The sequence below is a fragment of the Sciurus carolinensis genome, chromosome 3 (assembly GCF_902686445.1).
Source record: "Sciurus carolinensis chromosome 3, mSciCar1.2, whole genome shotgun sequence".
Lineage (NCBI taxonomy): Eukaryota > Metazoa > Chordata > Mammalia > Rodentia > Sciuridae > Sciurus > Sciurus carolinensis.
The window spans coordinates 25,844,123-25,871,902 of NC_062215.1; the positions used below are offsets into that span (position 1 = coordinate 25,844,123).

Sequence of the window (27,780 nt, forward strand, 5' to 3'; positions counted from 1 at the left end):
AAGGAAAGCGCAGCCCGGACTGGGCGCGCAAGGTGGGGAGGTGCGGGGCTGGGCGTGAGGAGGCGGGGCGCGCGCCGCGGGGGACCCCTCCCTCGCGTCCTCCTTGTGGTCCACGGGTCTGCTTTCCCAGATCCGCCGCCTGGCCGGGATTGAAGGCGATAGCGCGGCCAAGGGGGCGCGGCCGGGACAAGCTCCGGGACCGGGTGCTCTGGGTGAGGGGACGGTGAGCCGGCTGCGGGACAGGCGTGAGAATAGATCCCCGGACCTTGAAAGGCGATCCGAGGGCGCAGACCCTGGGCAGATGTGAAGCTGAGCCGGCTAAAGGCAAGACACTGATCCGCTCCGGGCGCAACGGCGCGGCGGGCTCGAGTGTCCTCTGGCGGCGCCCGGAGCAGGTGAACAGGTCCCCACTCCAGGCACCGCGCCCTCCAGCGCTCTGGTCCCCGCCCCGGCTCGCGCTCACAGTCATGGGCCCCGGCCCCAGCCGCGCGCCCCGCGCCCCGCGCCGGATGCTCTGCGCGCTCGCTTTGATGGTGGCGGCCGGCGGCCGCGTCGCCTCCGCCTTCAACCTGGACACCCGATTCCTGGTGGTGAAGGAGGCCCAGAACCCGGGGAGCCTCTTCGGCTACTCGGTCGCCCTCCACCGGCAGACAGAGCGGCAGCAGCGATACCTGTAAGTCTGGCGGGGGTGGGGTAGGAGAGTATGTGCGGGGGTGCGGATCCGGAGCTGGGTGGGAGCCCTGGGCCCGCTGGCTTGCAGACCCGCTGCTGCTGACCACTGTGAGCCAGGATCAAGGGGGCGGGTACCCCGGCAGCCCTCAGACTGCCGGGCTTGGCGGAAAGTGAAGGATTGGGGAGCAGAAATCATTGGCAAGTGCTGACTGTGCCAGAACCTGTCTAGACGCCACCTCTCCACCCTTTGGTCCTCTCCCGCGAGCGGAAGTGGGGTCTCTGTTCCTTGAGCCCCTTGTAAACCGGGTACGTAGCATTAGTCTTTTCTTTTCGGGACTGGAAGCCGGGGAAAACTCTGAGACAAACACCTAGCGGACTCTCCTTCCCCTCTATCTGGGAAGAACCTGCGAGCAAATGCATTTAAACCCAACTTACACCTCGCATTTAGTCTGTGGCCACACCAACCACGCCCTCTGCAGAGCTAGCCTGGACTGCCTTCTCAAGTGTTGGGCGTTGCAGTGAGGGGATCAGGGAGTCTGGGCGTAGCGAGCTGTCCGAGGCTCCCTCTGACCTGTAGAGGAAGGGGCAGTAGAAGACAGAGGAGGTGCTGTCGCACCTCAGGCTTGGTCTCTGGCACCCACCCTTAAGCGGTAGGGCTCTCGCACCAGACCTCTTCCCTGCATTCCACAGATTCATGTTGAATCGGCAGTCCTGAGTGTTTGTTTTGGTTTGAAGAGGGAAATGGTGTTTTTCTCTTTCTTCTACTCTCCTCAACATCTGAAGAGCTAGGGCCAGTGGAGGGAGGGGAGATTTCATCCAGCTGCTTGCCTTTTCCCATCCTGCACACTCCTGCCCAGATGGACATGCCGGGCTTCACAGGCTTCTCCACATGGGCTCAGTGTGCTGAGGTTGGCAACTGGGGAAAGAGGGTGTCTGGAGGAGGTGATGTTGCCCAGGGAAGGGCAGTGGTTGGAACAAAGCAGGGGGCCCCTTCCACCTAGGTGACCTGCTAGGCATCTGTCCCCATCTGGTCTCTGACTTGGCTAAACTAGAAGACATGGTCAGGCTAAAAATGAGTTGAAAACTCTCCAGCTGTAACTGGGGCCTGAAGAAACTTGAAGAAGTTTGGAGTGTTCAAAGTCCAAACTCTGCTTCAGCTATGGCCTCTGCCCTGCTGGCCCAGCCCCTGTCCAGCCTACTTACCTGGACTTAGCCTCTCCTCCATCTGGCTTTCTTCTGCAGAGGGTAGGGCCACCACACCCTTCCTACCTGGGGCCCAGCAGCTTCAGTCTGGCTTTGGTCAACCCTCCATCTTTTGAAAACCCTGAGTGACTGCCAGTGAAAGTTTCTGTAGAAATGATTTTTCTGCCCTAACCCAGAAAATGATTTTCAGGTGTTTTGATGCTAAATCTGTGTGACTTTTGGACTGGGAAGAAAGAATAAAAAATGATTCGGCAGCCCCTCCCCCTCTACTATGTGACCTTGAGCAAGTATTTCCCTTCCAATGGCCAATTTTTCCTTCAAAAGGGGTTGGACCTGGATCTATATGTTCCTTCCCACCTCTGTTGGTCTATGAGAGGCAGCTTGGCATTGTGGAGGGAAAAGAGACTCAGAAGTTCTATTGTCAGAGTCTTGTCTTGGATCTGTCACTAACGCCTGAGACTTAGTTTCCTCACCATTCAGGGGAAGGGGAATGACATGCCTTTTTCACAGGGTTTTAGTGTGACTTTATGAGATAGTGTGTGTAAAATGCTCTGTGTGTGCCCAATTCTCCAAGGAGCCCCCCAAAGTCTTTCAGACTGAAGTCAGGATGTAGGTACACCCCCTTTGCCCATGGGCTCCACCCAAGATGGCCCAGCAAAGGGGTTCTGCTTTTTCTCCTAGGCTGCTGGAAGGGTTTCAAAGTTGTTGAACCTTTGAGTGGCAGGTGGTTCTAGATATTTCTGAGTCTCCCAATTGGGTATCCTCAGTCTCACCCAGAGGTAGTTCTGTATCCTGGTTTATCTCATCTTATAGAGTGCAGCCCCCTGACCCTTTGGAAGAGTCAGCTGGCCCAGCTGGGTTTAGCTGTAGCCAGCTGTGTAGACAGATGTGAACAGCTGTCTGAGCACACAGCTCAAGGGAGCTAGTAAGTCAAGCTGCAGGATCCTATTCTGTTAGCCTCAAAGTTCTTTTGGAAGAACCAAAGTGTTCATGGTTCTGAACCGGCCTTTCCTTTGGGGTTCACAAAAAGTCTCCAGGAGATGCAGGGACCCCTGAAAGTATATGCAAATCATGTGTATTTGCACATCATCCTCGGGACAGGAGGAGCGAAGAGCACTGCTTTTTTGTTCTTGAAGAAAGCTTTGTTCCAGAAATGGCTAAAAGCCCAAGGTGGACACTCCTTGCTATTTCGTCACCTTCATCTCTGCGCTGGGGTTCCCCACCCACAACCCAGGCCCCAAGCTCCCAGTCTCTGTGAGGGAGGAATGAGCACTTTGGGCTTCTTAGCAAGATGCATGGGGAGCCCTTGGAGGGAGAAGTACTGTTCCTCTGGGAGGTGGTTACTGACCCCTCCGGCTCCTGCTCTGGCGTCACCTTGTGGAAATTTGGGTGTCCTGGTCTGGCCTGACCTCATAAACTGTAGGGGATCCCTCTGGGTCCCCTCTCCCTTCCTCCCTTGCTTGGAAATAAGGATGTCTGGGAGGCCTCAGGTGGGAGTGGCTGCAGCTCCTGGAAATGAGGTCACCCTTGGGGAAGGGGGAGCTGGGCGGCCTGCTGTGCTCTCCTAACACACATTCCCTGGGCAGGCGGCCTGCGGCCTCACCTGCTGGTGCCAGCGGAAACAGTGTGGCAGCTGCAGGCAGAAAGGCTTTTCTTCTGGCTCTCTCCAATGACCATTCTAGGCCAAGGGGCTTCAAAGTGGGCAGGAGGTAGGGGAAGGCTGATCTTACAGAAAAAGAAGCAGCAAAAGGGACTTGAGCTAAACAAAGGAGGAAGAAGATGTCTATTGCAGCAAGAGGGATTGAGGTTAGACAACTTGAAGAATGTCCTTCGGGGTCAAATATGGAAAAAGCCTGAAGAAATGGAAAAATAGTTTTTTTTCATGCTTCTTCCTTCTACCTGAGGCTCCCCCATGGCCTCCTTCTCCCATCCTCATTTTCTCTTCCCTCCAGCTTGTTGCTCTGGTTCTTGGGCTGAGTCACCAGCGGAGAGGGGGCTGGCTGTGTGGGCAGCCAAAGGAGGATGGTGAGGGCTGCAGTTTCAACCGCCATAGGAGCAGCCTCTGGGGAGGTGGCTAATTTGGGCATCAGGGCTGGCACAGAGCTGGCATTAGAGCCTCTAGAAACTGCCCCCCTCCACTCCAGGGCTTGAGGCCAGAGCAGATCCCTTCCCCCTCCTGCTTCCTGGCTGGCCTGAGAAGGAACCCAGGGACTAAGGACCCTAGCCATGAGGCATGGGGGCTGGGGGCCTGAGCGCTCGAGCCCCCGGCCTCCTCTGAAATCTTTCCACGGGATCCACCCACACTTCCCAAGATGAAGGAGCCTGGGAGCTTGAGTCATATGGACTGTTTCTTTGAGCATCACCCTACCCCAGTGCCCCCAGGGGCCTCTTTTTTGGAGTGAGCCAACTTGCTGCTCTGAACTCTCCTGGGCCCCATTCCCCAGCCTTCTCCAGTGCTGCCACTTTGTGCTGCTCCATTAGCTTCGCGCTGCCCTGGAGTAGCGCTGGGGCAGGGTGAGGAAGAACTCTCTGGGCACTCAGAGCTCAGGGGGCCCCCCAGAGGCCAGGAGGTGCCTTCTGACTGGAACAGATGAAAGGGTGAGGAGGCCGCTGTTTGAGAGCGCTTGAGCAATAATTGCATCCACCCGCCCCCTGCCTCCCAGCCCAGCTTGACTCTGGGAGAGGGGAGGTCCATCTCCTCTTTGCCTAGAGCTCCGTCCGGGCCACCTTTCCTTAGGCCTCTGCCTTCTGACTGTCTGGGAGATGGGTTAAATGGTGATCTGAGAGGGGTCAGTTTTGGGCCTGTCTGATCTGGACCAGCCCCAACAAGCAGGTAGCTAGCAGAAGTGTTCATTTGCATAACAATTTGTATCTCATCTGCATATTACTAAGGCCCCTCTACCCTCTGGATTCTCCAGCCCTCACCACACGCACCTGGCTGTGACTGGGGGAGCAGGAACCTGACCCTCTGCAAACCTGCCTTCCCCTATCCCATGCACGCAGGCCTCTGGCTGCAGACCCATTGGATCCTGGGCTGGGAGCCAGAGGGCCTAAAAGGGCCTCAGAGCGGGCCAAGTAGAAGCTAAAAATACTCTAGGGGGTGGGGGGGCTCCTCTGGAATCTTGGGGGGGGACCTAGGATGTGGGGTTGGGATTAGGGCATTGGTCCTTCCCCCTTCCATCTGTGGGCACAAGACTGGCTCTAGGCAAGGGGTGGGAGAATGTAGGTGGTATAGGGATTTGTTTAATCCACTTGCCATTTATGCCCAGCTCTGCCTGCTCAGGCAGCTAGAAGGGGTCCCTCAGCCCCTCTTGGCTGAGGCAAGGGAGCTGGGAGGCATAGAGACCCCACTCCTTGGGCAACTCCTGCTCAGCAACTTGGACAGGGCAGGAGCAGCAAGAGGCGATATTGCCATTACGTTGCATGTTCTGGAAGGCAACCTGGGTTCCTTGGGGTCCTCTTCACCGCGGAAGCCTTCACCCCTTCAAGGTCATCATAGACGACCTCCTCCTCCAGCCAACTCTGCGTTCATTCCCTAGAATGACTCTAGCCACCAGTGCCCACTCCCGTTGGTGACTGCCTGGTGTCCTCAGGCCGCAGAAGCCCTACTCGTGTCCTGTCCCCTGCTCCCTCTAAACAACTGCAGTACTCTGTTCTTTTCCCTCTGCTCCAGGTTCTCTAACCTGGAAAGACAGAAATTCCTGGGTCCCTGAAGGGAGTCTGGGGTCATGCTAGAGCCAGTCCTGGTGCCACAAGAAATCAGAGCAACAGTGATCACATCAGCCATGGCTTTGTAGTCAGAAAGCTTTTTGCAGAGTGAACACGTTTGTTCCTCCAAGAAACCTGAAGGACAGCTGCTGTCCCTATTTTACAGATGAGATAATCCAGGCTCAGGGAGAGGAAGTTACCCTTGGAGGCAGAGTAGACCCTGAAACCAGATCCCCAGCTCCCAGACCATGATGTTCCTTTCCCATGGGCCCTGGCTTCCTTCTTTCATCTGTCAGGAGCACTGGGGGCGGATGTCCATGGGTGGTCAAGCGGTGGACTCGTTGATCCACCCTCTCCATCCCAGGGAGCCACGGTGGCTCCTCAGCCTCATAATGCTACTTTGCTTGGGGAAGCCCAACCCTCGCTCCCAGGAACACTTCCCCAGGGTGAGGTCTGAGTTGCAGATGTGAGGTGCAGGCAGAGGCCACGCCCCTTCCCGGCACCCCAGGCAGTGCATTCCTGAATCCCAATGGGAGGAGACAGTCCAGGCCCCAGCATGCCTGGCCCTGCCCTACCCACTCCCTGCCTGCTTCATGCATAGGCCCTTGGCAGGGGCCACACTTGCCTAGCACTTCCAGATTCTGATGGGAGCCCTGGAGCCCAAGTTCTGAGCTGGGGCCTCAAGGTGATAGTGTTGCTGGGGCCAATTGAAGGAGCACCTGCCATCCAGGAAACTGGCACCATAAGGATCAAGGAGGGGGTCCTGGCAGAACATTGGGAGGCTGCAGGAAGGCGACTGGGAAGGAGGCATGGAAGAACTGGATTCTCTAGCGGGGTGCTCTGGATTTGATGGAGAAGGTCAGAGGTGGACCGAGGAATTTGCCTCTTTCACAAATGTCTCAAGGATTTCTGATGGTGATGGCCCAATGACTGTCCTCATAGAGGGAATTTCAGAACTGATCCCTCTGTTCCAGTCACCCCTGTGGTGTGGCATGGATTTCCAGGGCTCTAAGCACGCTTGTAGGAACTCATCATCAGTGTCATGTCCCCAAAGATGGTCCTGGGGGCAAGGCAAATAGTCCTTGCCCACTCACTGGAACTGGGTTGCTGGACCACATTGTTCAAAGTGTCAGGTCCCCAGTCCCACCCTGTACTCTGTGCCTGTCTCAAGGTGAGGGTGGGGGGAATGTTGGGCGTCACCCAGGTCTCTTAGGGGCCCAGGTATCCTAGATCTAAGTCCTATAGCTTCAAGAGGAGGAACGCCCCTCCCCCATCTCCTCACAAGTTTTTTCCTCTGGCTTCCTGGGAACTGGAACCCAGTGCTAGGATTGCTTCCTTCTACCTTCATCTCAGAGGCCAAAGCATTCCTTTGAAAACCCAGATCTGACCATGTCATCCGGTTGGGCTGTCCTCCGTGGCTCCTCCGAGGCCCTTCTCACCCTCTCTTCTTGTCCCTCCCCGGATGTTCCTGGGCTCCAGCTATATGGAGGGCCCGAGCTCTGAATCACCCTGCTCGCTCATGTTTCCTGGCCCTGGCACATGCCGTACCTTTGCCTAAAGTGCCCTTGCTCCCTTCATCCAGTGACCCCTGGTCATTGTCCTTAGACTCCCTCTTCTGCAGGCCTCCCTGTTCCCTCTCCTGTGGTGCTTCCTATCTGTTGCTCCCTGCCTTCCCTTACCCTGGGAGGCAGGGGCTGGGGTCCATTCCTGTCCCACCCCAGAGCCTGGCACAGAGCTGATACTCAGTAAATGGGTGTTGAATAGCAAGTTGGGAGTCTGAGCTTGGAACCCCCTGCCTCCCTGCCCCCAGGCTCCTGGCCGGTGCCCCCAGGGACCTCGCTGTGCCTGATGGCCACACCAACCGGACCGGTGCTGTGTACCTGTGCCCCCTCTCTGCCCACAAGAACGACTGTGAGCGGATGGACATCACGGAGAAAAGTGAGGAGCAGTGGGGAGCAGTACCTGGTGGGGAGGCACAGAGGTGACAAGGCTGGCTTACATGGTTTCTAGTGACTTCTAGTGACTAGTAGAGGAGCAAGCCTAGAGCAGATGGGTCAGGTGGGCTTGGTAGAGATCAGAGTCATGAAGGGCTAGAGAGGGGAGTAGCCGGGGTTGCCCTACTGGGGTCTAAGAGGGCTGCTGCCCTCTGGAGGCTCTCGGCACTGGAATATGGGCTGAGGTGCCCTGGTTTATGATCCCTCCCATGCCTTCAGGTGACCCTGACCATCACATTATTGAGGACATGTGGCTTGGGGTGACTGTGGCCAGCCAGGGCCCTGCAGGCAGAGTCCTGGTAAGTGGGCACTCACTATTGGCCCTGTACCCCCACCCCCAGCTCTCCTTCCTCCTCCAGGGTTCGGAGAGGCCAGCAGAGGGTGTGTGCATGTGCTGGGGCCTTTGCAAATGTCCATTCCATCCATTCTGGTGGCTGCCTCTCCATCCTTACTCTCTGCACTCCAGGGGAGGGGCAGTGTGTCTGGCTCTCTGCCGAGGCTGGGCATAGCCTGGGTCCTGTCTGAATCACCCTCTCCCTCCCTGCACCCACCCGGGGTGTTCCCCGTTCGTGGGAACTTGCAGGAGCAAAGGGCAGAGAGGGCCCCAGGCTGCTGGGCGCTGGCCTGCCTCCTTCCTGCGAGGCGGGCTGCCGGAAGAGGCACAGCCCCGCTGACCCCAGCTTACCCAGCTGTGCTTTGGGGGCTACTCCCTGCTCTCAGTTGTCACCTCCTACACACATCCTTTAGTGCTGGTCCCTGGGATCTCAATGTCCGAGGCTCAGATAGACATTTTTTTTTAGCATTTTAAAATTAATGTACTGTGCAGTCAGTGAAATGTACAGATTTGAAGTTTCTAAGAGGGTTTTGTTTGTTTGTTTTGAATTTTTTGTTTTGTTTTGTTTTGTTTTATAGTACTGGGGATGGAGCCCAGGTCCTTGCATAGGCTGGGCAAGTGCTCTACCGCTGAGCTACACCCCAGTGCTGAGGAATATGTACGTACCTGTGTAATCAGCACACATGGAAGATGAAGCATATCTGCATCACCCCAGAAAGTTCTCCTGTGGCCCTTTATGGTCAACTTCCACCCCGTTAGTTAGCCATCACTGCTGTGATTGCTGGCACACTGTTCTCAGGTCCAGGTTTGCATCAGTTCACTGAGACACTTTTTTGTGACCCCTGTTGCTAATGCTTATAAGTCCAGGAGACCATTTAAAGCCAGTCTAGAGCCTGGGTCCTTAGCAATTAGCTACTCACCCATCCATCCATTCATTCAACAAATATTTGGTGAGTACCTACTGTATACCAAGCACTGTACTAGTCCTAGAAATTTAGGACCGGCTCATGTGACAGACTAGTGGCTCTCAGAGCTGGAAGGGGACAGGAAAAGCAAGTAATGGGGCCAGTTTCTGAATTGTGCCTGGCCCCGGGCTATTTTAAAACACCCCTCTTTTCTTCTTTCTCTTTTCTTTTTTCTTTTTTCCTTTTGCAGTGCTAGGGATTGAACCCAGGGCCTCGAGCATGCTAAACACATGCTCTACCACTAAACTACACCCCCAACCCTAAAACACCCTATTCTATTCCACTGAGTTGCCCAATAAGTCTATTCTAAGTAGCTGCAGGGTGCCTAAAACTGCCTAGATTCTTGCCTTCTTGAGCTCAGACTGTGGAGCCAGACAGCCTGGGTTTGAATATTCTCTGCCTCCATCTAGGTGTGGGATCTTAGACAGGGTCCTAAGCTCTCTCTGCCTTTTTTTCTTTATCTGAAAAGGGGAAAATAATTGTTCCCACACTACGGGATTATTAATGGCTTAAAAAAGTAAATATGAGAAGAGCTTAGAATTAGGTCTGGCATATAGTAAGTGCTTAGTAAGTGTTATTATTATTGTCGTGAGTATTACTATTATTATTCCCATTTAATAATGGTCCTTGTATCAAGCAGAGAGGGTCATCTGGGGACAGAGAGAAGCGAGTCCCCTAATCTCTCTGTAAATGGCCCATTTTGGACTTAAAAGCTTAAGCCCCACGTTCCCTCATCCTTTCCCCTCACTCTCTGAGCTACTCTCAAGTCCATAATAACTTTCCAAAAATTGCTCCTGACCTTCAGAAAAGATTTCTGAGTGCTGCAAAAGAAATGTGAGTTTAAGCGTCACCATGGAAAGGAAAAGAAGCCAGGGGTCCTCCTTCAGTCCCACAAAATCAGAGGTGCCTGGGAGAGGAGACAGCTTTTCCCTGCTCTTGGCTAAGGCCACGTGTGTTGGGGGGTGCTCCCCAGGTCTGTGCCCACCGCTACACCCAGGTGCTGTGGTCAGGGTCGGAGGACCAGCGGCGAATGGTGGGCAAGTGCTACGTGCGGGGCAATGACCTGGAGCTGGATGCCAGCGATGACTGGCAGACCTACCACAACGAGATGTGCAACAGCAACACCGACTACCTGGAGACCGGCATGTGCCAGCTGGGCACCAGTGGCGGCTTCACCCAGAACACCGTGTACTTTGGCGCCCCCGGTGCCTACAATTGGAAAGGTGGGGATCATGGGGGAAGGGAGGAGGAACAGAGACCACCCGCCCCCAGCTAGTCACTGGGACAGCCCGCCCCAGACTGTCCACACCAGGGGGCGGAAGAGATGGGACCTTGTGCCCACAGCAGCAACCACCATGAAAGCACTTACCGTGTGCCAGGGACTATCTTAATTATACTCTTACAAGGCAATTATTATTATACCCATTTTATAGGATAAAAAAAATGGAGCCTTAGAGAATTAAAATAAATAGCCCAAGATCAACAATAAGTTACGAAACCTGAATTGTAACGTGTGTCCATCTGACTGCAACTTAGCCACTAAAAACTTATTTGTTTATTTATTTATTTATTTTTGTGGTACAGGGGAGTGAACCCAGGGGCTCTGCCACAGAGCTACGTACCCCAACCCTTTATATTTTTTATTTTTGAGATAGGGTCTTGCTAAGACAAACTGGCCTCAAACTCAGCAACCCTCCTGCTTTCTGAATAGCTGGATCATAGGCGCGCACCACCAAACACAGATTAAAAACTTATTTTAGAAAATAAAACATGCTCCTAGAACAACCACGAAGAAAAGTACAGTAGGATTTGGTAAAATAAAAAGTGTCCCTCCTCTCCCATCCATCTCCCTCAACCCATTTCTTGATGCTAATAGTATCTTATGGATCCTTAGCTTGGAGTATGTAGGTAACTTTTAGGAAGCAAAAAACTGCAAACAGAATCGTACTAGACATGCTCTCCTGCTACTTTCTCTTTTGACTTATCCAAAGCCAGGGGTATTTCTTCATGTCAGATGCATGAAGGGTCACCATTTTGGGGGCTGCAGGGTATCTCCATGCAGATAACTATCCCACCACGTACTGTCCTGCAGTGTCTGATGACTCATGTGTCCTCATCTCTTTGCCTGTCTCTGTCACACAGGTTGCAGCAATAGCAACCCCTCTCCCCTTACTGAGTCCTCACTGGCCCAGAATCAACGGGCAGAGAGCCCTCGATCTCCTCCTCTTAACCAGCAGGTGGTCTAGGCATAGCCCACAGCTCTGGGCTCATGGAAGACTGAGGTTCTGCCCCCTCCCCTGGCCCTGCCTCCCTCCCCCTGGTCCTTTAGAATCTTGGCAGGGTCACAGGTGCTCTACCTGAGAACAGGTAGGAAGCCCCAATTTGGAGGTGGTCCCACAAGATACTGTCACGGAGCCTGCCCAAGGCATCTGGAGAGTGGGGAAGTGTCAGCTAGTGTCCATACCCAGGAGCCTGCAGGCAGAGTCTAGCCATGCTGCTACAGCTAGCTCTCATGGGACTATGAGAAACACATTTCACTCCCAGAGCCTCACTTTTCTCATCTGCAAAATGGGAGTCATCATTCCACCTCACAGAATTGCTAAAGAGAACGTGTTTTATAAATGGCAAAGTGCTCAAAATTAAAAAGTGCTATTATCATGGGGGTGTTGGACATGGTGACTGATACCCCACCCTTTCCCCAAATTCTTGTGAAGGAAACAGCTACATGATTCAGCGGAAGGACTGGGATTTATCTGAGTATAGTTACAAGGACCCAGAGGACCAAGGAAACCTCTACATTGGTGAGTCCAGTTCTGGTGGCCCATTGGGTGATAAAGAGGAAGGCGACCCGGACCCCCACACACTGGCTCTCTTCCTTCAGTGCCTGCTGAGGAGTGATGCTAGGGTGCAGGTGTGACTAGTGGCATTTAGTTCAACTAACACACATTTATTAAGCACCATCTATATGCCAGCCCCTGTTCCAAGTTCCCATATGCAAAGTCACCATCCTCACCAAGCTCAATCCAGTGTGTAGGAGGAGTGGGGCTGGAATGGGGCATGGACACTGGGGGTCAGGTAACTTTCTTGTCCAACTTGGAGTAGAAGATAATGGGGTTCAGGTAACTAGGGGGATGGACCCAGAGTAGAAGGGGACACAGTTTGCTGGGGCCTTATTGAACACCTTCCCCTCATCCCAGGGTACACAGTGCAGGTAGGCAGCGCCATCCTGCACCCCACGGATATCACTGTTGTGACGGGTGCCCCACGGCACCGACATATGGGTGCCGTCTTCTTGCTGAGCCAGGAGATGGGCGGAGACCTGCGGAGGAGGCAGGTGCTGGAAGGCACGCAGGTGGGCGCTTATTTTGGCAGCGCCATCGCCCTGGCGGACCTGAACAACGATGGGTGAGAATCTAGGGACATCCTCGGGGGCCAGGGTGAGAGATGTGGGAAGGTGGGCTTGCCAGGCCAGGTCAGGGAAGTGGAAACTTTGCAATTGTGCATTTGTTCGCTGCTTGGGGTGATTTTGCGATCGGAGCATATGGGAGGCTCCGTTCTGCGTGTCATACGCAGGACACCTGCACTTTCTTGTCTTTGCCTGTCATTTGGCTCCAGCGGATATGGGCTGTTTGGGTGTGATCTTTGCTTGTGTGACTTCTCCATGACACGTGTTTTCTATTTAGTGGGTTGCGTTGGCCTCTCTGTGTCCTTCCCACGCCCTGGGACCTGAGGTCCCATTGGCACGGCTATGTATCCTGGCACAATCATGGAAGTTATGCATCATTGGGGGGACCAACCTCACCTTCTTGTCTCCCCTGCCCTTTCTCACCTGTGCAGGTGGAAGGACCTCCTGGTGGGTGCTCCCTACTACTTTGAGCGGAAAGAAGAAGTTGGGGGTGCAGTCTATGTCTTCATGAACCAGGCGGGCACCTCCTTCCCTGCCCACCCCTCCCTCCTCCTTCATGGCCCCAGTCGCTCCGCCTTCGGCTTCTCCGTGGCCAGCATTGGTGACATCAACCAGGATGGATTCCAGGGTATGAGCCAGCACCCCTCCCCAAGCACCCCCTCTGACTGAGCGCCAGCTGCATGCCAGACTTGACAGGGCCTGTGGAGGAGATGGGATGGGACTCAGGCCCAGTTTGCCCAGAGCCATACTAGAGAGAGGATGTGCAAAGGGTGTGGCAGGTGATCCCAGCAGGCCCCTGGAGGGGGTGACAGTGGTTGAGCTGAGCAGGATAGGTTGGGGTACACAATGGGAAGGAACAGAAGGGGTGCACTCTGAGAGCAGCAACTTGTTTGATGTGCCATATCTAGCGGATGCAGAGATAGGCTGGAGAGGAAGTGTGGGGTTCGGGGTGGATGCTTTGAAAGCCAAGCAGAGGAACTGGTGCTTTCTACTGGGTAATGGGGTTTCAGGGGGTACAGGGGACAACCAGAGAAAGTTTTGGAGAGGGATGCAATATGATAGCTTGGTACCTTGAAAGATGATTCTGGAGGGGGTTGTGGGACAGAAGCAGGGATAGCAAGACTAGGGGAGGTGAGATCAGGAATGTCATGTGTCAGGTGTGGGATGATAAGGACAGGACAAGGTGAGAGCCCTAAATAAAGGAGTATGACCTGTGCTCTGTAGAACTTGGGGTGTCATGGAGAGGGTTAGATTAGGGTGTGAGCCTAGTTGCCATGGAAGCACCTGGCTTATCCAGAAGTCACTTCTCTGACAACCTCAGTTTCTGAGGACACAGCTGAAAACCAAAATGAACCAAAGGCAGAGACAGCCCGGAAGAGACAAAATGGGTGCCAGAAACTTCAGGCAGTAAAGCCCAAGCACTTCCTATAGAAGGGTCGTTTAGTTTCTGCTCATGACTGATACAGTTTGCTAACAAGCTTGGCTTTCTGATCATCCAGACCTTATCAGATCGAATGCAGCAAATGAGAATGAGTTCAGTGAGGTTTAAGAAGATCATAAAATGTTTTGGGTTTATTTGTGGAAATAACGAATTTTAAGTCTTGATACTTGATGTAAAGTCCATTATTGTGTTTTGATTAAAATCCCAGCCCCTGGTGTTAGGCACGGGCTCATACAGCATCTTCTCCCCTCATTCATTGGGCCTCTGGGTTTTCTGAGTCTGTTTCCTCATCCATAAAATGGAGACAACAGTAGCTACCCCAGAGCACGCTCACAAGGGTTCCACAAGCAACCCCAGATGGGAACACCTCCTTTTCAGACCCTGCTGGTAAATGGCATTAGAAGAAGAGCCGGGATAGCTAGAGAGGAGATTGGTGGGGACATGGAAAGGGGAAGTTACTGGGCAGGACTCAGCAATCTGGGATGTGGCTTTGCCTGTGGCATTGACTTGCTGGGTGACTGTGGGGAAGTCCCTTCCCCTCTTTTAAATCTACCTTCCCACCTGCAAAAGGAGGCACCTGGGCTGCAGATGGTCAGCTTCAACCCTGAGCTGCAGAGCTCTGCACCGTCCTTACTGCTGTCGGCACTGTCTGGCAGGGTGAGGTCAATGCCAGGCTGGGCTCTGGGACCTGGAGTACCTGGTGACCCTGTCCTGCCTCTCCTCCCAGACATTGCTGTGGGAGCCCCTTTCGAAGGCCTTGGCAAAGTGTACATCTACCACAGCAGCTCCAGGGGGCTCCTCAGACAGCCCCAGCAGGTACGAGAAGACGGGGACACCTCTGCTGCCCCTGCCAGCTGAAGCGGACCTTCCGTCCTTTCCCTCACCCACCCCTTCCAGATTTCCCCAGGGCCTCACTCCCCGGAACTTATCTCCATCACTTTCCCCAGGTAATCCACGGAGAGAAGCTGGGACTTCCTGGCTTGTCCACCTTTGGCTACTCTCTGAGTGGGCAAATGGACGTGGATGAGAATTTCTACCCGGACCTTCTAGTAGGGAGTCTGTCAGACCACATCGTACTGCTGCGGTGAGCCAGGGGCGTGGTGGACAGGGGCCTTTCTCCCCTCATCCCTGTCTGTATGGAGTCCCATTTTTGTCCATCTTCAGCACTAGGTCCACAGAAGGCTGGGCCCCAACCCTAGCCAGGGGCAGGCAGAAGGCACTGAACTGAAATCTTCCTGGTTCTGTTGTCCCTACAGAGCCCGGCCGGTCATCAACATCCTCCACAGGACCTTGGTTGCCAGGCCAGCTGTACTGGACCCTACCCTGTGCACAGCCACCTCTTGGTGAGCCCACCTACTCCTCATGTATGTGCAGGCCAAAAGAGTCCCAGCCCCCAAGCCCCTCCCCTGGCCACTCCTGACATCCCACTTTAGAGATCTGATACTGGAACTAGCATTTCCGCTCCCTACCCAGCCTTATTAAAAAGCAAAATTTCTGGCAGGAGATCATGAGTGAATTGGGAGCAGTAGAGCACAGTGGTTAGGAGTAGGAAGGCTGGACTGTGGGTTCAAACCCCGGCTGAGCATTGTGGGGGAGGGGCAGGTTCTGAGGAGTGAGGACTCTGATGAAGAGGGAAGAGGAAGACACTTAGGTGTATGGATGCGGAGAAGAAGGAAGAGTCACCCTGGGCAAACGATTCATTTCTGGGCCTTAGATTCCTCACCTGTAAAAGAGTTAATAAACAATTCACAGGGTTCTATTGATAATTAAATAAGACAATGTGCAAAAAAAAAAAAATCCTTAGAACAGCAACTCTGTATACCTTAAGTGCTCAAAACTGTTACTTGCTAAGAAAGTGGTGATAATGGTGGCAGTGCCCCTCAGGTCTCCATGGGAATGAGAATACTGGCTCTCTGTGCAAAGGGGCGGGAACCCTGGGGGTGGGTGGAGAGAGGAGGCCTGGACTGGAGATCCAGAGACCTGGGCTCAAGACTGGGCTGGGCCATAATTAATGACTTGGGACAGGTCTTGCTCTCTGGGCCTGTTTTCCCACTGGTGAGTTCTCACCTTGTTTTCTTCGGCTTTAGTGGGAGTGGGGTGGAATGGGCCAGGACACCACAGACCAGTTCTGCTCCTGCCTTTCCCCAGAAGGGCCCTGAGTTCCCCTTTGCCTATGACAGGAATGAGAGCCGGGGCCTGGCTATCCGTGCCCCACAGTGACGGCTCCCTCGTGTCCCTCCTCCCAACAGTGTGCAGGTGGAGCTGTGCTTTGCTTACAACCAGAGTGCTGGGAACCCCAACTACAGGCGGAACATCAGTGAGTGCCAGGCGCAGGGCGAGGGGCAGCGTGCTCACCTGGCTGCTTACTGACCGCCTGTGTACCTCTAGCTCTGGCCTATACCCTGGAGGCTGACCGGGACCGCCGCCCGCCTCGGCTCCGCTTTGCCAGCAGCCAGTCCGCTGTCTTCCATGGCTTCTTCTCCATGCCTGAGATGCGCTGCCAGACCCTGGATCTGCTCCTGATGGTGAGGGAGGAGCACAGTGCAGGGTGGGGATCCAGGATCCCCGGAGAAGGAGACTCATGTTCCCCCAGGTCACGGGTGAGGGGCAGGGGTCTCTCCAGAGACGCTTTGGGGTAGTCAACCTGGATTGCCATAGGTGAATGGATTGTGGATGAGGCTACAGTGCATAGCACCCAACACATGGTAGGAGGTAGAGAGAGCCCTGGGGTGGGGGTGGGGCCAAGGGCCTTATCATCTCTAAGAAAAGTCAGGGGTTTGAGGGAGATCTTAGCTCAGCTCACCTCTGGGAAAAAAAGGAGTCCATGATTGAGGGGCAAGTTCAACACCCTCCTAGGGCGATCAAAGTGGAAAGGAAAAATCCGACCCAGGGCTGTGATGGGTGAGTGGAGGCTCAACCCCCACTTGCAGTGCTCTTGGAAGGGCGAGTGACATCTCATCTCTTGGAAGCAGGCAAAACCGTAGACAGTCTGAATCTGATAAATCTGATGGTTGGACTAAGGGGTTCAAGCCTAACTTAGGGAGTCTTCAGGTTGGAGAGTCCCAGCTCCTCCTTCAGGCTCGGGTGATGTGCGAAGAGGGTGACTTGGGAGAGGGCAGTGTAGGCTCAGCTTGTCTTCTGTCCCCAGGACAATGTCCGTGACAAACTCCGCCCCATTGTCATCTCCATGAACTACTCTTTACCCTTGAAGATGCCCGAGCGCCCCCGCCTGGGACCGCGGTCTCTGGACGCCTACCCGGTCCTCAACCAGGCGCAGACGCAGGAGAACCATACTGAGGTGACTGGGGCTGGGGCCAGAGCCGGGAGGGCTGTGGGGTGAGTGGGCTTTATGGGGTGCAGACCCTCACGCCTCCAATTGCGCCCAGGTCCAGTTCCAGAAGGAGTGTGGATCTGACAACAAGTGCGACAGCAACTTGCAGATGCAAGCCGCCTTTGTGACTGAGCACCTGCAGAGGCTGAGCAGGTGGGCGCTTGGCGGCATTGATTGGCCAAGGGCCAGAAGGGGCTCGTTGGCTAACAGGGTTTGGGGCGGGGCCTCATTGGTCAGGGGTGGAGCCTGAAAGGAGGGACTTTAATGGGCCAGGTGCAAAGTCTTCTAGGTGAGACTGTGGGGCGGGGCCTGGCTGACCAGAGAAGGAACTTTCCTCACCTAGAGTCCTGAGGGTCAGGACCTAGTTAGTGAATATGGGGAGTATCCTGGGGGTTGGGCGTTGGGCTTAGCTCAGGGCTGCTCCCCTCAGGCTCCAGTACAGCAGAGATGTCCGGAAACTGCTCCTGAGCATCAATGTGACCAACACCCCAAGCTGGGAGAGGAATGGGGAAGACGCCCATGAAGCACTGCTCACCCTGGAGGTGCCTCCTGCCCTGCTGCTGTCCTCAGTGCGCCCAGTGAGTGTCTGCCACCAGGCCCAGAGCCCAAGTAGGGATCCCCGTGTATTCGCATCCCAGTGTTCATGTCGTTTACATGCTTTATCCTTTATCATGTCCCCACCTCCTCTGGGATTGGCCTCCTCAATTGCCTGCAGTGTCTGCTGCTTGGGACCCTCTAAGTCTTCTGACCCTGCTCTCTAGGGGAGGGAAGATGAGCCCAACCTTGACCTTATTTGTCCTCCTTCTTCAGTCGGGGGCCTGCCAAGCTAATGAGACCATCCTGTGTGAACTGGGGAACCCCTTCAAACGGAACCAGCGGGTGAGCACAGGTCACATCTTCCCACTCCTTATGGGGCCCAGGCGGTTGCTCTTTCTCACCTGCTTGCACCTGTCCTTCTTGTCTGCCTGTCTTGGGGGCTTCCTTAAAGCACAGAACCAGGAGACCCTGGTGGGTAGGTGAGGGGAGAGTGAGGGGGACAAGGCCCAGAGACTAAGAAAATGGGCCACTAGGGAGCTAGGCACAAAGCTAGAGCAGGTGGAAGTGAGGAAACCAGTTTTACTGAGTCCTAGGGTGTGCCTGTCCCTGAGCTCAATGCTGTTCCTTTTACATGATGTTAATTCTCATAACTTTCTCTAAGGATGTACTTGCCATTTTAGAGAAGAGGAAGCTCAACCTTATAGGATTTTAGTAATTTGCTCAAAGTCATGCAAAAGTATGGCTCTCTCAAGGGAGACGAGCTGGAGAGAGGTGGAGACCGGATCTAGGACAGGAGGAAGAGGAGGCCTGGGAACCTTCTTTCTAGCTTATTGTTTGGTTCTCCTCTTCCCCTCCTGGGCCCCAAATACCTCTTTCTTCTCTGTCCCTTGTAGATGGAGCTGCTCATTGCCTTTGAGGTCATAGGGGTGACCCTGCAAACGAGGGACCTTCAGGTGCAGCTGCAGCTGTCCACGTGAGTGGCCTGGTGAAGGCAGCCGGGTCAGGGCTGAGGTCGTATCGGGGGCTTCTTTTCAACCCCTGCATTCCCTTCCCAGATCGAGTCACCAGGACGACCTGCGGCCCATGACCCTGACTCTGTTGGTGGACTACACGCTCCAGGCCTCACTCAGCATGTGGGTACAACTCTGCTCCCCGTGCCTCCCTGTCCCCAAGCTCCTCTGACACTTCTCTTGGCCTGCTAACCTCAGGTCTCCACTACCCCTGGGATATCCTTTCCCTTAACCAAAAGTCACTGTCATTATTGTTATTATATCCTCCCGTAGAGCAGGTCGAAGGGAGACAAGCCACCGGGGCTAAGATATGGGTCCTTACCGTTTCTTGAAAGCTCATTGTGCCAAGGATTTTACATATGTCATCTCTTCGTCTTCTCACAACTGCCCCGTGTGTTGTAGCAACTATTATTAACTCCACTGTAGAGATGAGGATACAGAGGTTCAGAGAGGAAGGATAATTTGCTTGACGTCACACAGCTGGTAGGCACATAGCAGAGCTAGGGTTTAAACCAGGTCTGTCTGAGGTGAGAGGAGCTGTAGTTAACCATCTCCGGTGTGCACCCCCTCTGCCAGGACCCCAGCCTCCTGTTCCCCCTGATTCAAGCATCTTTTCTTGCCCTAGGGTGAATCACCGGCTACAAAGCTTCTTTGGTGGGACTGTGATGGGGGAGTCTGGCATGAAAACGGTGGAGGATGTGGGAAGCCCTCTCAAATATGAATTCCAGGTAAGGGAGTTCTGGTTGAGGACTCCTGGGAAAGTTGACGGGGCGTTCGTTCTGGGTCTGGGGTGTGAGGGTGGGAGGGTTGGGGTTGATGAGATGGAGTGGTTTGCCAGAAGACTGTAACCAGGACACCTCTTGTACCCACAGGTGAGCCCAGTCGGGGAGGGATTGGTGGCCCTGGGGACCCTGGTCCTGGGTCTGGAGTGGCCCTATGAAGTCACCAATGGCAAGTGGCTGCTGTACCCCACGGAGATCACCGTCCACAGCAATGGGTCCTGGCCCTGCTGGCCACCCGGAGACCTTGTCAATCCTCTCAACCTCACTCTCTCTGTAAGTTCGCGATCAGGACTGTTTCATTTGCAACTCATTTGCATAGAGCCTCATTTGCATGCTGAAGGGCAGAAAAGCCAGTGTCTTCCCCTACCATCCCCATGCCCCTTTGGGAGCCTGACTCTCCCCGTGCCATGCCCCACCTCTCCCATCCCTGCTCCCACTTTTTCCTCTGACTTCCCTGCAAATCTCTTACCTCTTCAGGACCCCGGGGACAGGCCACCATCTCCACAGCGCAGGCGGCGAGAGCTGGACCCAGGGGGAGGCCAGGGCCCGCCACCTGTCACTCTGGCTGCTGCCAAAAAAGCCAAGTCTGAGACTGTACTGGTGAGTAGCCAGGACAGGGATGGGGAGGATCGTGCTGACCCTGTCACGGGGTGTCATGTGAAGCCAGGGAGGTAGAGACTCATTCACTGGAGACCTTTGTCTGCCAAGGTGATCTGGTTCCTGCCTTGGGAGCCCCCAGACAGAGTGGGAGAACCATCTCCTGCCCTCAGAGGGCGTCCCATTCGGATGGGGAGCATCCCATACTGTGAACCGAAGGAGGAGATGCTGGCTCTATTCCAAGGGGTCCCTACCTATTGGGGACCACACAGCTGCTCATGGCTTTGGACATTAGGGCTGGGGCGTGGGGAGCAGCAGGAGGAAATATGAGGCAAGGCATCCTCCATAGGAAGGGAGACAGGGACAGGCCTGGGAGCCAGCTGGGGCCCAGCTGGGTGGACAGGTAGGAGGTGGTGTCCTGAGGCCCAGAGCTGAGGGGAAGGAAGGCAGGCTCAGGCCAGGAGGGGCGGGGAAGGGGGTCCTGGGCTTGGCCCTCGTTTGTATGAGTATTTACATTACCCTGGTTCCTGGCATTTTGTGAGCTTGACCCAAAGGACGAGTCTTTCAGGTCTGTGTGTGGGGTCGGGAGTGTGCGTGAGTGAAGGATGAAGTCAGCTCCCTCAGCCCCGGGGAGGGAGGAAGTCCAGAGGGTGGAAGATAAGGAGGAAGCATGAAGACTCCAGAGACCCAGACCATCTCACGTTCCTTGTTCCCTGCCCACCTCAGACCTGTGCCACTGGCCGTGCCCGCTGCGTGTGGCTGGAGTGCCCCATTCCTGATGCCCCCGTCGTCACCAACGTCACGGTGAAGGCTCGGGTATGGAACAGCACCTTCATCGAGGTCAGTGCCTGGGCCTGGAGTTCTTTGATATCACCCACCCAGGTGGGGAGAGCAGCAGGGACAGGGTGAAGCCAGGGTCACAGGGACCCTGTGTGCATGTGTGTGTGAGAGCAGTGACAGCACAGCACATCCCTGTCACTGTGGGCCTTGCCAGGGTGGCAGCTGCATGTCTGATTACGGATGTGTGATGTTTGTCTCCAGCCAAAATGACCTTCCCCGTATTTCCGTCATCGGGTCCCGTGTCCTTTCCTTTTGCCCCTCCAGGCCTTTGCCCTGTGCTCCTTCCCCCTGAAACGCCCTTTCCCCTCTGACATCTGTGTGTCCACTCCTGTTCAGCCTTCAGAGTCTCCTTCAGAGGTTTCACCTCTTTGCCATCGATGAGGTCTTTCCTGACTGTAACCGCTGAAGTGACCTCTCTCCCTCAGGACACCCACAGAACTGTCTGAGAAGCCACCCACGCCACCTATCGTGCTCTGGCTTGTACATACTCACATGGCCGCCTTCTCTGGCCACCTACACCAAACCTTTTTCTGTGACTTGATTACAAATGTTTTCAGCTTTCTGGACCATATGGCTCCTGCTGCATCGATTCAGCTCCGCCATAGTAGTACAAAAGCTGCCACAAGTAGGCGTGGCTGTGTGCCTGAAACACTTCATTTATAAAAGCAGGTGCTGGGCCAGATTTAGCCCAGAGGCTTGACCAAGACTGTGACCTTCATCGTCTATGCTGTCCCCAGCATCTAGCCCAGGACCTGATGCATGGATGATGTGCATTTGTGTCCGGACGAGAGGCGTGACTGATGGACCCTTGGGGGTGCTGCTTACAGATGCTGCCTGGTGGGAGGGTGAGAGATTAGAGGTGTTTGGGGACAAGCAAGGAGGCTCAGAAAGGCTTCAGTGTCTGCTTTTGCCCCCTGCCCCCCCGCCCCCGTCTCCTTCCAGGATTACAGAGACTTTGACCGAGTCAGGGTAGATGGCTGGGCTACTCTGTTCCTGAGAACCAGCGTTCCCACCATCAACATGGAGAACAAGACCACGTGGGTGAGTGGGCACGTTGATGAAGACAGCAGACCCTGGCCTGGAGCAGGGGGCATAGGACGTCTTTAGCTATGTGGTTCTCAAGCTTGGCAGCATGTGAGGTTCATCTGCAGGGTTTGTGGTGTCTGGACCATTCCCCAGAGTAATGGAATCTGATGGTGGGGAAGGCACCACGCTGTAGGTGTGATGCATACCAATAATCCCAGCGGCTCCGGAGGCTGAGGCAGGAGGATCTCAAGTTCAAGAACAGCCTAAGCAACTTAGTGAGACCCTGTCTTAAAATAAGAACTGAGGATGTAGCTCAGTGGTAAAGCAACCCTGGGTTCAATTCCCAGCACCAAAAAAAAAAAAAAAAAAAGTACCTATAGGTGATTCTGATGTGTAGCCATAAACAAAAATATATAGTTTTTTTTTAATGTAGGAATTAAACATGTCAGAATAAAATACAGAAGATAACCTTTAATTATGGTAAAAACAAGTTATTTTATTAAACCCAAAAGTCACAAAAGAAAAATTGGACAAATTATAAGAGAATATAAATTTACATATAGCAAAAGAGATGGTAAAGAAACTAAAAAGGGCAGATGATACACTGCTTTTAAAATTTATAGCATATATGATAAAGTATTAATATATATTTTAATATTTAAAGATATAAGTAGGCAGTATACTTGAGGTGAAATACAAATGTTTCTCCCTTTTTTTTTTTTTTTTTTTTTTTGGTATTGGGGATTGAACTCAGGGGTGTTTAACTACTGAATAACATCCCCAGTTCTTTTTGTTTTTTATTTTGAGACAGGGTCTTGCTAAGTTGCTTAGGACCTCACTAAGTTGCTGAGGCTGGCCTCGAACTTGTGATCCTTCTGCCTTAGCCTCCCCAAGTCTCTGAGATTACAGACATGCACCACCATGCCCAGCTCAAATGTTTAATTTACTCATAAGAAGTTTTTCATAGGAAAAAAAGAAGTTTTTTTATTAAACCCGACAGCATTATTCTTTTTAGTATTTTCCGATCTGATAGGAAAAAAACTTCTTTTTTAATGTAGGAATTAAACATGTCAGAATAAAAAATAAATAAATAAACTTCTTTTTTTCCTATCAGATCGGAAAATACTAAAAAGAGTAATGCTGTAAGGTGCTGATAGGTGGAGGGAAATTCTTTTGACTGGAGTATAAATTGGTGGATTATTTTTGGAGATGATTTTGTCAATATCCATTAAAATTTAAAGCATTCATTTCTTTTGATCCAGTGCAGGATAATGTATCTTAAGGAGCTAATGGGACAAGTATTAAAGATAAATGTATGGGGATATTTTGGAGCACTGTGAATGAGGGCAGAAAATTGGAAATGACCCACACATCTTTCACTGGGAGGTTGGGTCAATAAAGTGTGGTACATTCCCTACAGTGACTGTGTGGTCCTATGAAGAGATCGGGTTAGCTTTTATCAATAGACAGGGAAAGATAATTAGAGAAAAAAGAAACTGGTCACAGAGGTGTGTAATATGACCCCATCAATGTGAATCACATGCATTAAAAAAAAAAAAAAATGAAGAGATTCACCAAAAATTATGGAGATGTTTGTTTCTAGAGAGTAAAATTACTGGGAGCCTTTGATTTTCTTCGTATCATTTATATTTTTTATTTTTTTATTTTTTATTTTTATTTATTTATTTTTTTGGCGGTACTGGGGATCGAACTCAGGGCCTTGTGCTTGCGAGGTAAGCACTCTACCAGCTGAGCTATCTCCCCAGCCCCATTTATATTTTTTAAAATAAAAATCAAACAGTGTTAAAAGTCAAAATCATGTATAATCAGGGAAAGTCATATTTATTTCTATTTTGAACAGCTCTAATCCAAAATCTAAAATGCTGCAAAATCTGGACCTTTTTGAGTATCATGCTCAACTGGTAAAATCTCTGCAGATATTCCAAAATCCAAAAAAAATCCCAAATCTAAAACACTTTTGATCCCAAATACTTTGGATAAGGAATATTCAGTCTGTACATCCATATACACAGCACTCCATTATAGGGGAAGAAAGTGAATACTACATGCTATGCATTGTTTGTGGGATTTTTTGGTAAATGTTTGTGGAGGGCTTGCTGAATAGCAGGTATTGCTCTCAATAGTTTATTCATATTAAACATGTTTAATCCTCCCCAGCAACCTGTGAGGGAGGTATTATAATTCCCATTTTACAGATGAGCAACAGAGAGGTTAAGTAGCTTTCCCAAGGTCATGAATAGCTCAGCTGGACTCAAACCTAGGTAGTTTGGCTCCAGAACCCATGCTTTTGGGCAATTCGCTGAACTATGAGTTAGGCATTATGATCTCCTTGTCAGAGAGCATGAAATAGTGATTCAGAGAGGTGGAATTACTTGTCCAAGGTCACATGGCTTATCAGGAATAGAGCTGGTACTCAAGTCTGGATATGTGGGTCACAATCTCAGATTCCAGGCTGCCTTCCAGATCCGGGGCTGTTCCTCCAGAGCCAGGTCTGTAAAGACTGAGCAGGACAGTTGGACCTGCCCGGTGTCAGGGAGGCTGGCAAGGGCTTTTTCCAGTTCCTGGCTGCCCCCTACTGGCAGCAAGTCAAACAGCAGGGCCTTGGGTCCAGCTAGGATAAAAAAGGGTGAGTCTGGGGGCCTAAGTGGGTAGACCCGGGGCTGAGTCCTTTCTCTGCCCTCTCCAGTTCTCTGTGGACATTGACTCTGACCTGGTGGAGGAGCTGCCCGCTGAGATAGAGCTGTGGCTGGTGCTTGTGGCTGTGGGTGCCGGTCTGCTGCTCCTGGGGCTGATCATCCTCTTGTTGTGGAAGGTTAGGACCACCAGCCCACCCTGGGTTCTCCTGCTCTGGGACCTCCTGCCAGCCCGCGCTCACCAGCCTCCCTGCATCCCATGTCTCCCCATCCCAGTCCTCATTTCCATCTCAGCCCCACCCTCCCTCACAGCCGCCCCACCTTCTCCCAGCTCTAGCCTCACTCCCTGCCTGGGTTCATGGGGGAATAGCAAGCTGGAAAGGGGAACCCAGGAGCTCCGGCCTCTGGCCAGACCACCAGGCTGGGATCGGGACCCGGCATCCAGGCGCCCCCGCCCTAAGCCCCAACCCCTGAGTGCTGCTGACCAGGACCCCCAGCGTCCCCTGATGGCCCCTCCCCACCTCCTCCCCTCCAGTGCGGCTTCTTCAAGCGAGCCCGCACTCGCGCCCTGTATGAAGCTAAGAGGCAGAAGGCGGAGATGAAGAGCCAGCCGTCAGAGACGGAGAGGCTGACGGACGACTACTGAGGGGGGCAGCCCCCACCCAGGCCCACCCGGGTAACGCGGCCTCTGGGCCCTCCTCCCCGAGTGCCCCAGCTGGCCGGGGCCTCTGACTCTGTCCTGTCTGTTCCTCTTTGCTTAGGGGCCCGCTCTGACCTCATCAGTCCCCACTGCCACTTCAAGAGAGTAGGCTACTCTGTGTGACTTCCCCTCTGTCCCCCAGTCTGGCTCTCAGGGACACTGAGACCCCAAGAAGGAACCCCACTTTGCAGTTTTGGGATTGCAGAAGGGTCAGAGCCAAGGCTAGGCGCATGTTTGTAGATCACGAGGCATGTCCAGATGGTTCTACGCCCGGGAAGGAGGGGTCCAGTAGATGCCTGCCTTCTGGGAACCCACATTTTTTCTACTGAGCAGCACCCCCCTCCTCATGATAAGCAACTGACCCCCCAGCGCTGGTCAGGGGAGACCACCCCACCCTCTGACAGCAGTCTCTGCAGCTTCCCTCTGGCCTCCATCAGCTTCTTCCTCTCCTCTCTACCTTCCTCAGCTCCTCTTTCCTCTGGGCCTGGGGTGGGGAAGCTCATCCTCCCCGTCCATCTCAGTGCAGGGAGACGGGGCATGTTTGAGTCAGGGTCCTGGTTTTGAGGACTGGGGACCCGGAGGGAGGCTAGCGCATCTCACTTTCACTTGAAGCCTGGAAGCTGACCCACTTTCTCTTCTCCCCTAACTCCAGTGTGACTTCTTTAAGCGGACCCGCTACTACCGGATCATGCCCAAGTACCACGCGGTGCGCATCCGGGAGGAGGAGCGCTATCCACCTCCAGGGAGCACTCTGCCCACCAAGAAGCACTGGGTGACCAGCTGGCAGACTCGGGACCGATACTACTGACATCCTTCCTGACCCCACTCCTTCCTCCCCCAGTGTCCCTTTCTTCCTATTTATCATAAATTATGCCTCTGACAGTCCACAGGGGCTATTGCCTTTGGCTGGCACCAGCAGATCAAGGCACGTGCTGTCTGGCTCCAGGCATCTTCCAGCAGGACCTTGCAATGCTGAGCACACTGCAGCCTGGGGCCTGCTGCTTGTGCCCTGGGCTCATGCACCATGGATGGTACATGGATGTGCCACATCCCAGCCTCTGCCTATGCCAGAACCAAGCCAAAGGGGCCCCAATGTGGTGACGCCTCCCCCTTTCACACTGGATCCATCTTGAGCCATAGTCACTGAACTGACTTTGCTGTTGAGAGTAACTACTGACAGGAAGCAGCCAGTGGGCCCAGCCACAGAGCCGGGGTCCCATTAAAGGCTGTCCAGGGGCATTTGCAGGACCAGCACGCTGTGATCCAGGGGCAGATGAACTAGAAAGAAGGTCCCAGGATGGCTTGCTTTCATGGATCTCTGTGAAGCATCTCTCCAAGGAACTAGCGGGGGAGACAACCCAAAGGAACAGAGATGGTTGGCAGGACATCCTGGTCCTGCTGCTCTGGAACTGCCCTGGAGCGTGTGGAAGTCTAGAGAGCAGGAGACCAGTCCTGGGCCAAACACGTTGGCAGGATGCAGAGGAGATACCAATCCTGATCCACTACTACCACCCCAGCCTCAGAAAGGCCTGGAAAGACCACAGAGGGAGCGACACTTGAATGTAGGGCAGGGAGGGAGCCTGTCCCTGATCCCATCCCAGGCCAGGCCCCACTCTGGTGCCCCCTACCATGAACTGGGGGCCTGGAGGTGGAGTTCTTGACTGTCCTCAGCTTCTAGAGCCAACCTGGCTCTACCCCTCCCCAGTGGGCTACATAGGACGCCAAGGCTGGTTCCCGGGACCTCCCCTGGCCCCTGCCCACCCCCTCCACGGTACTGTAGCAGGGGAGCTCCCGCCCCGCCTCGTGCCTTCTTTGTACACAGGCTTCTCACTGCAACCAATAAACAGCTCCCGTTTGTACATGCTGCCTCCATCCTCCCCAGTTCAGCCCAAACAAATGATGACATCACCCAGCTGGCCCCAGGTGGACAAAGCCAGGTGCCGGGGTCTTGGAGGTTTGAGGCTAAAGAGCTGTGAAGGAGACACGGGGCTGCCCCTGTCTAAGCTGGTCATAGACACACAAATCAGATCTAGAGGACAGGATGAGGGAAGAGCCTGGAGCAGACCTGGTGGACACAGAGCCACCTCTTAGAGGACAGTGTGCTGGCCTGGGAAGGCAGGGCGGGGTGCTGGGTTGTAAAGAGGCACAAGCTCCTGTGCTGTAGGAACAAGTAGTCCTGGCTGTCACTGAGTGAGGCTGGTATGCGGATAGAGAGACAGAGCCCTCAGCCAGTGACTGAGTTCACGTAAGAGCCTGCTTTCCTGCCTCCATTTCACCACCAGCACCCCTGGGCACCAAGATGCAATCAAGGTGAACCAGTTACCCAAGGCTGCAAAGACTGACAGGCCACAGTACCCATCCCCCAGTCTCTGAACAGGAGGACTCGTCTTTTGCAAGCCCTCCACGAATGTTTGGTCCCAAGATTAGGTGGCCACACCATTTGGATGAAGCTCCCCCCTTGCATCCCATGTTTCCTGGGGTTCCTGAAGCAGCTTCCGCCTCTGTGCTGCAGTTGTCCCCCTCTGCATGGGCTGGGGATTGGAACAAGGCTGCATTCCCTTGATTTCTTGACCCTAAGCT

At 53.6% G+C, this 27,780-nt stretch overlaps 1 protein-coding gene across 2 annotated transcripts; it reads left to right on the forward strand.

Annotated features, from left to right (window-relative positions):
- Positions 1-27,059, forward strand: Itga3 (integrin subunit alpha 3). Of its 2 annotated transcripts, XM_047544833.1 has the most exons (26): positions 2-673; positions 7,394-7,521; positions 7,797-7,876; positions 9,850-10,099; positions 11,591-11,677; positions 12,074-12,281; positions 12,714-12,910; positions 14,451-14,539; positions 14,671-14,807; positions 14,980-15,066; positions 15,973-16,040; positions 16,112-16,248; positions 16,872-17,021; positions 17,110-17,207; positions 17,485-17,632; positions 17,865-17,933; positions 18,485-18,564; positions 18,647-18,724; positions 19,227-19,329; positions 19,474-19,656; positions 19,861-19,983; positions 20,707-20,820; positions 21,763-21,861; positions 24,554-24,679; positions 25,036-25,176; positions 25,853-25,988. In XM_047544833.1, the coding sequence occupies exons 1-25, from the start codon at positions 468-470 to the stop codon at positions 25,144-25,146; spliced, it is 3,156 nt and encodes a 1,051-aa protein (XP_047400789.1). In that variant the 5' UTR covers positions 2-467; the 3' UTR covers positions 25,147-25,176; positions 25,853-25,988. The 2 variants fall into 2 exon arrangements, with proteins under 2 accessions (XP_047400788.1, XP_047400789.1); XM_047544832.1 differs by lacking the exon at positions 25,036-25,176 and having other exon boundaries at positions 1-673; positions 25,853-27,059.
- Positions 27,060-27,780: the final 721 nt, after the last annotated feature.

Bases quoted from the DNA above. Each gene is read 5' to 3' on its own strand.
- Itga3 (XM_047544832.1), top strand. From the start codon at position 468: ATGGGCCCCGGCCCCAGCCGCGCGCCCCGCGCCCCGCGCCGGATGCTC. The intron at 7,877-9,849 runs GTAAGTGGGCAC...GGTGCTCCCCAG, and splicing joins GCCCTGCAGGCAGAGTCCTG to GTCTGTGCCCACCGCTACAC. The intron at 12,282-12,713 runs GTGAGAATCTAG...TCACCTGTGCAG, and splicing joins GCGGACCTGAACAACGATGG to GTGGAAGGACCTCCTGGTGG.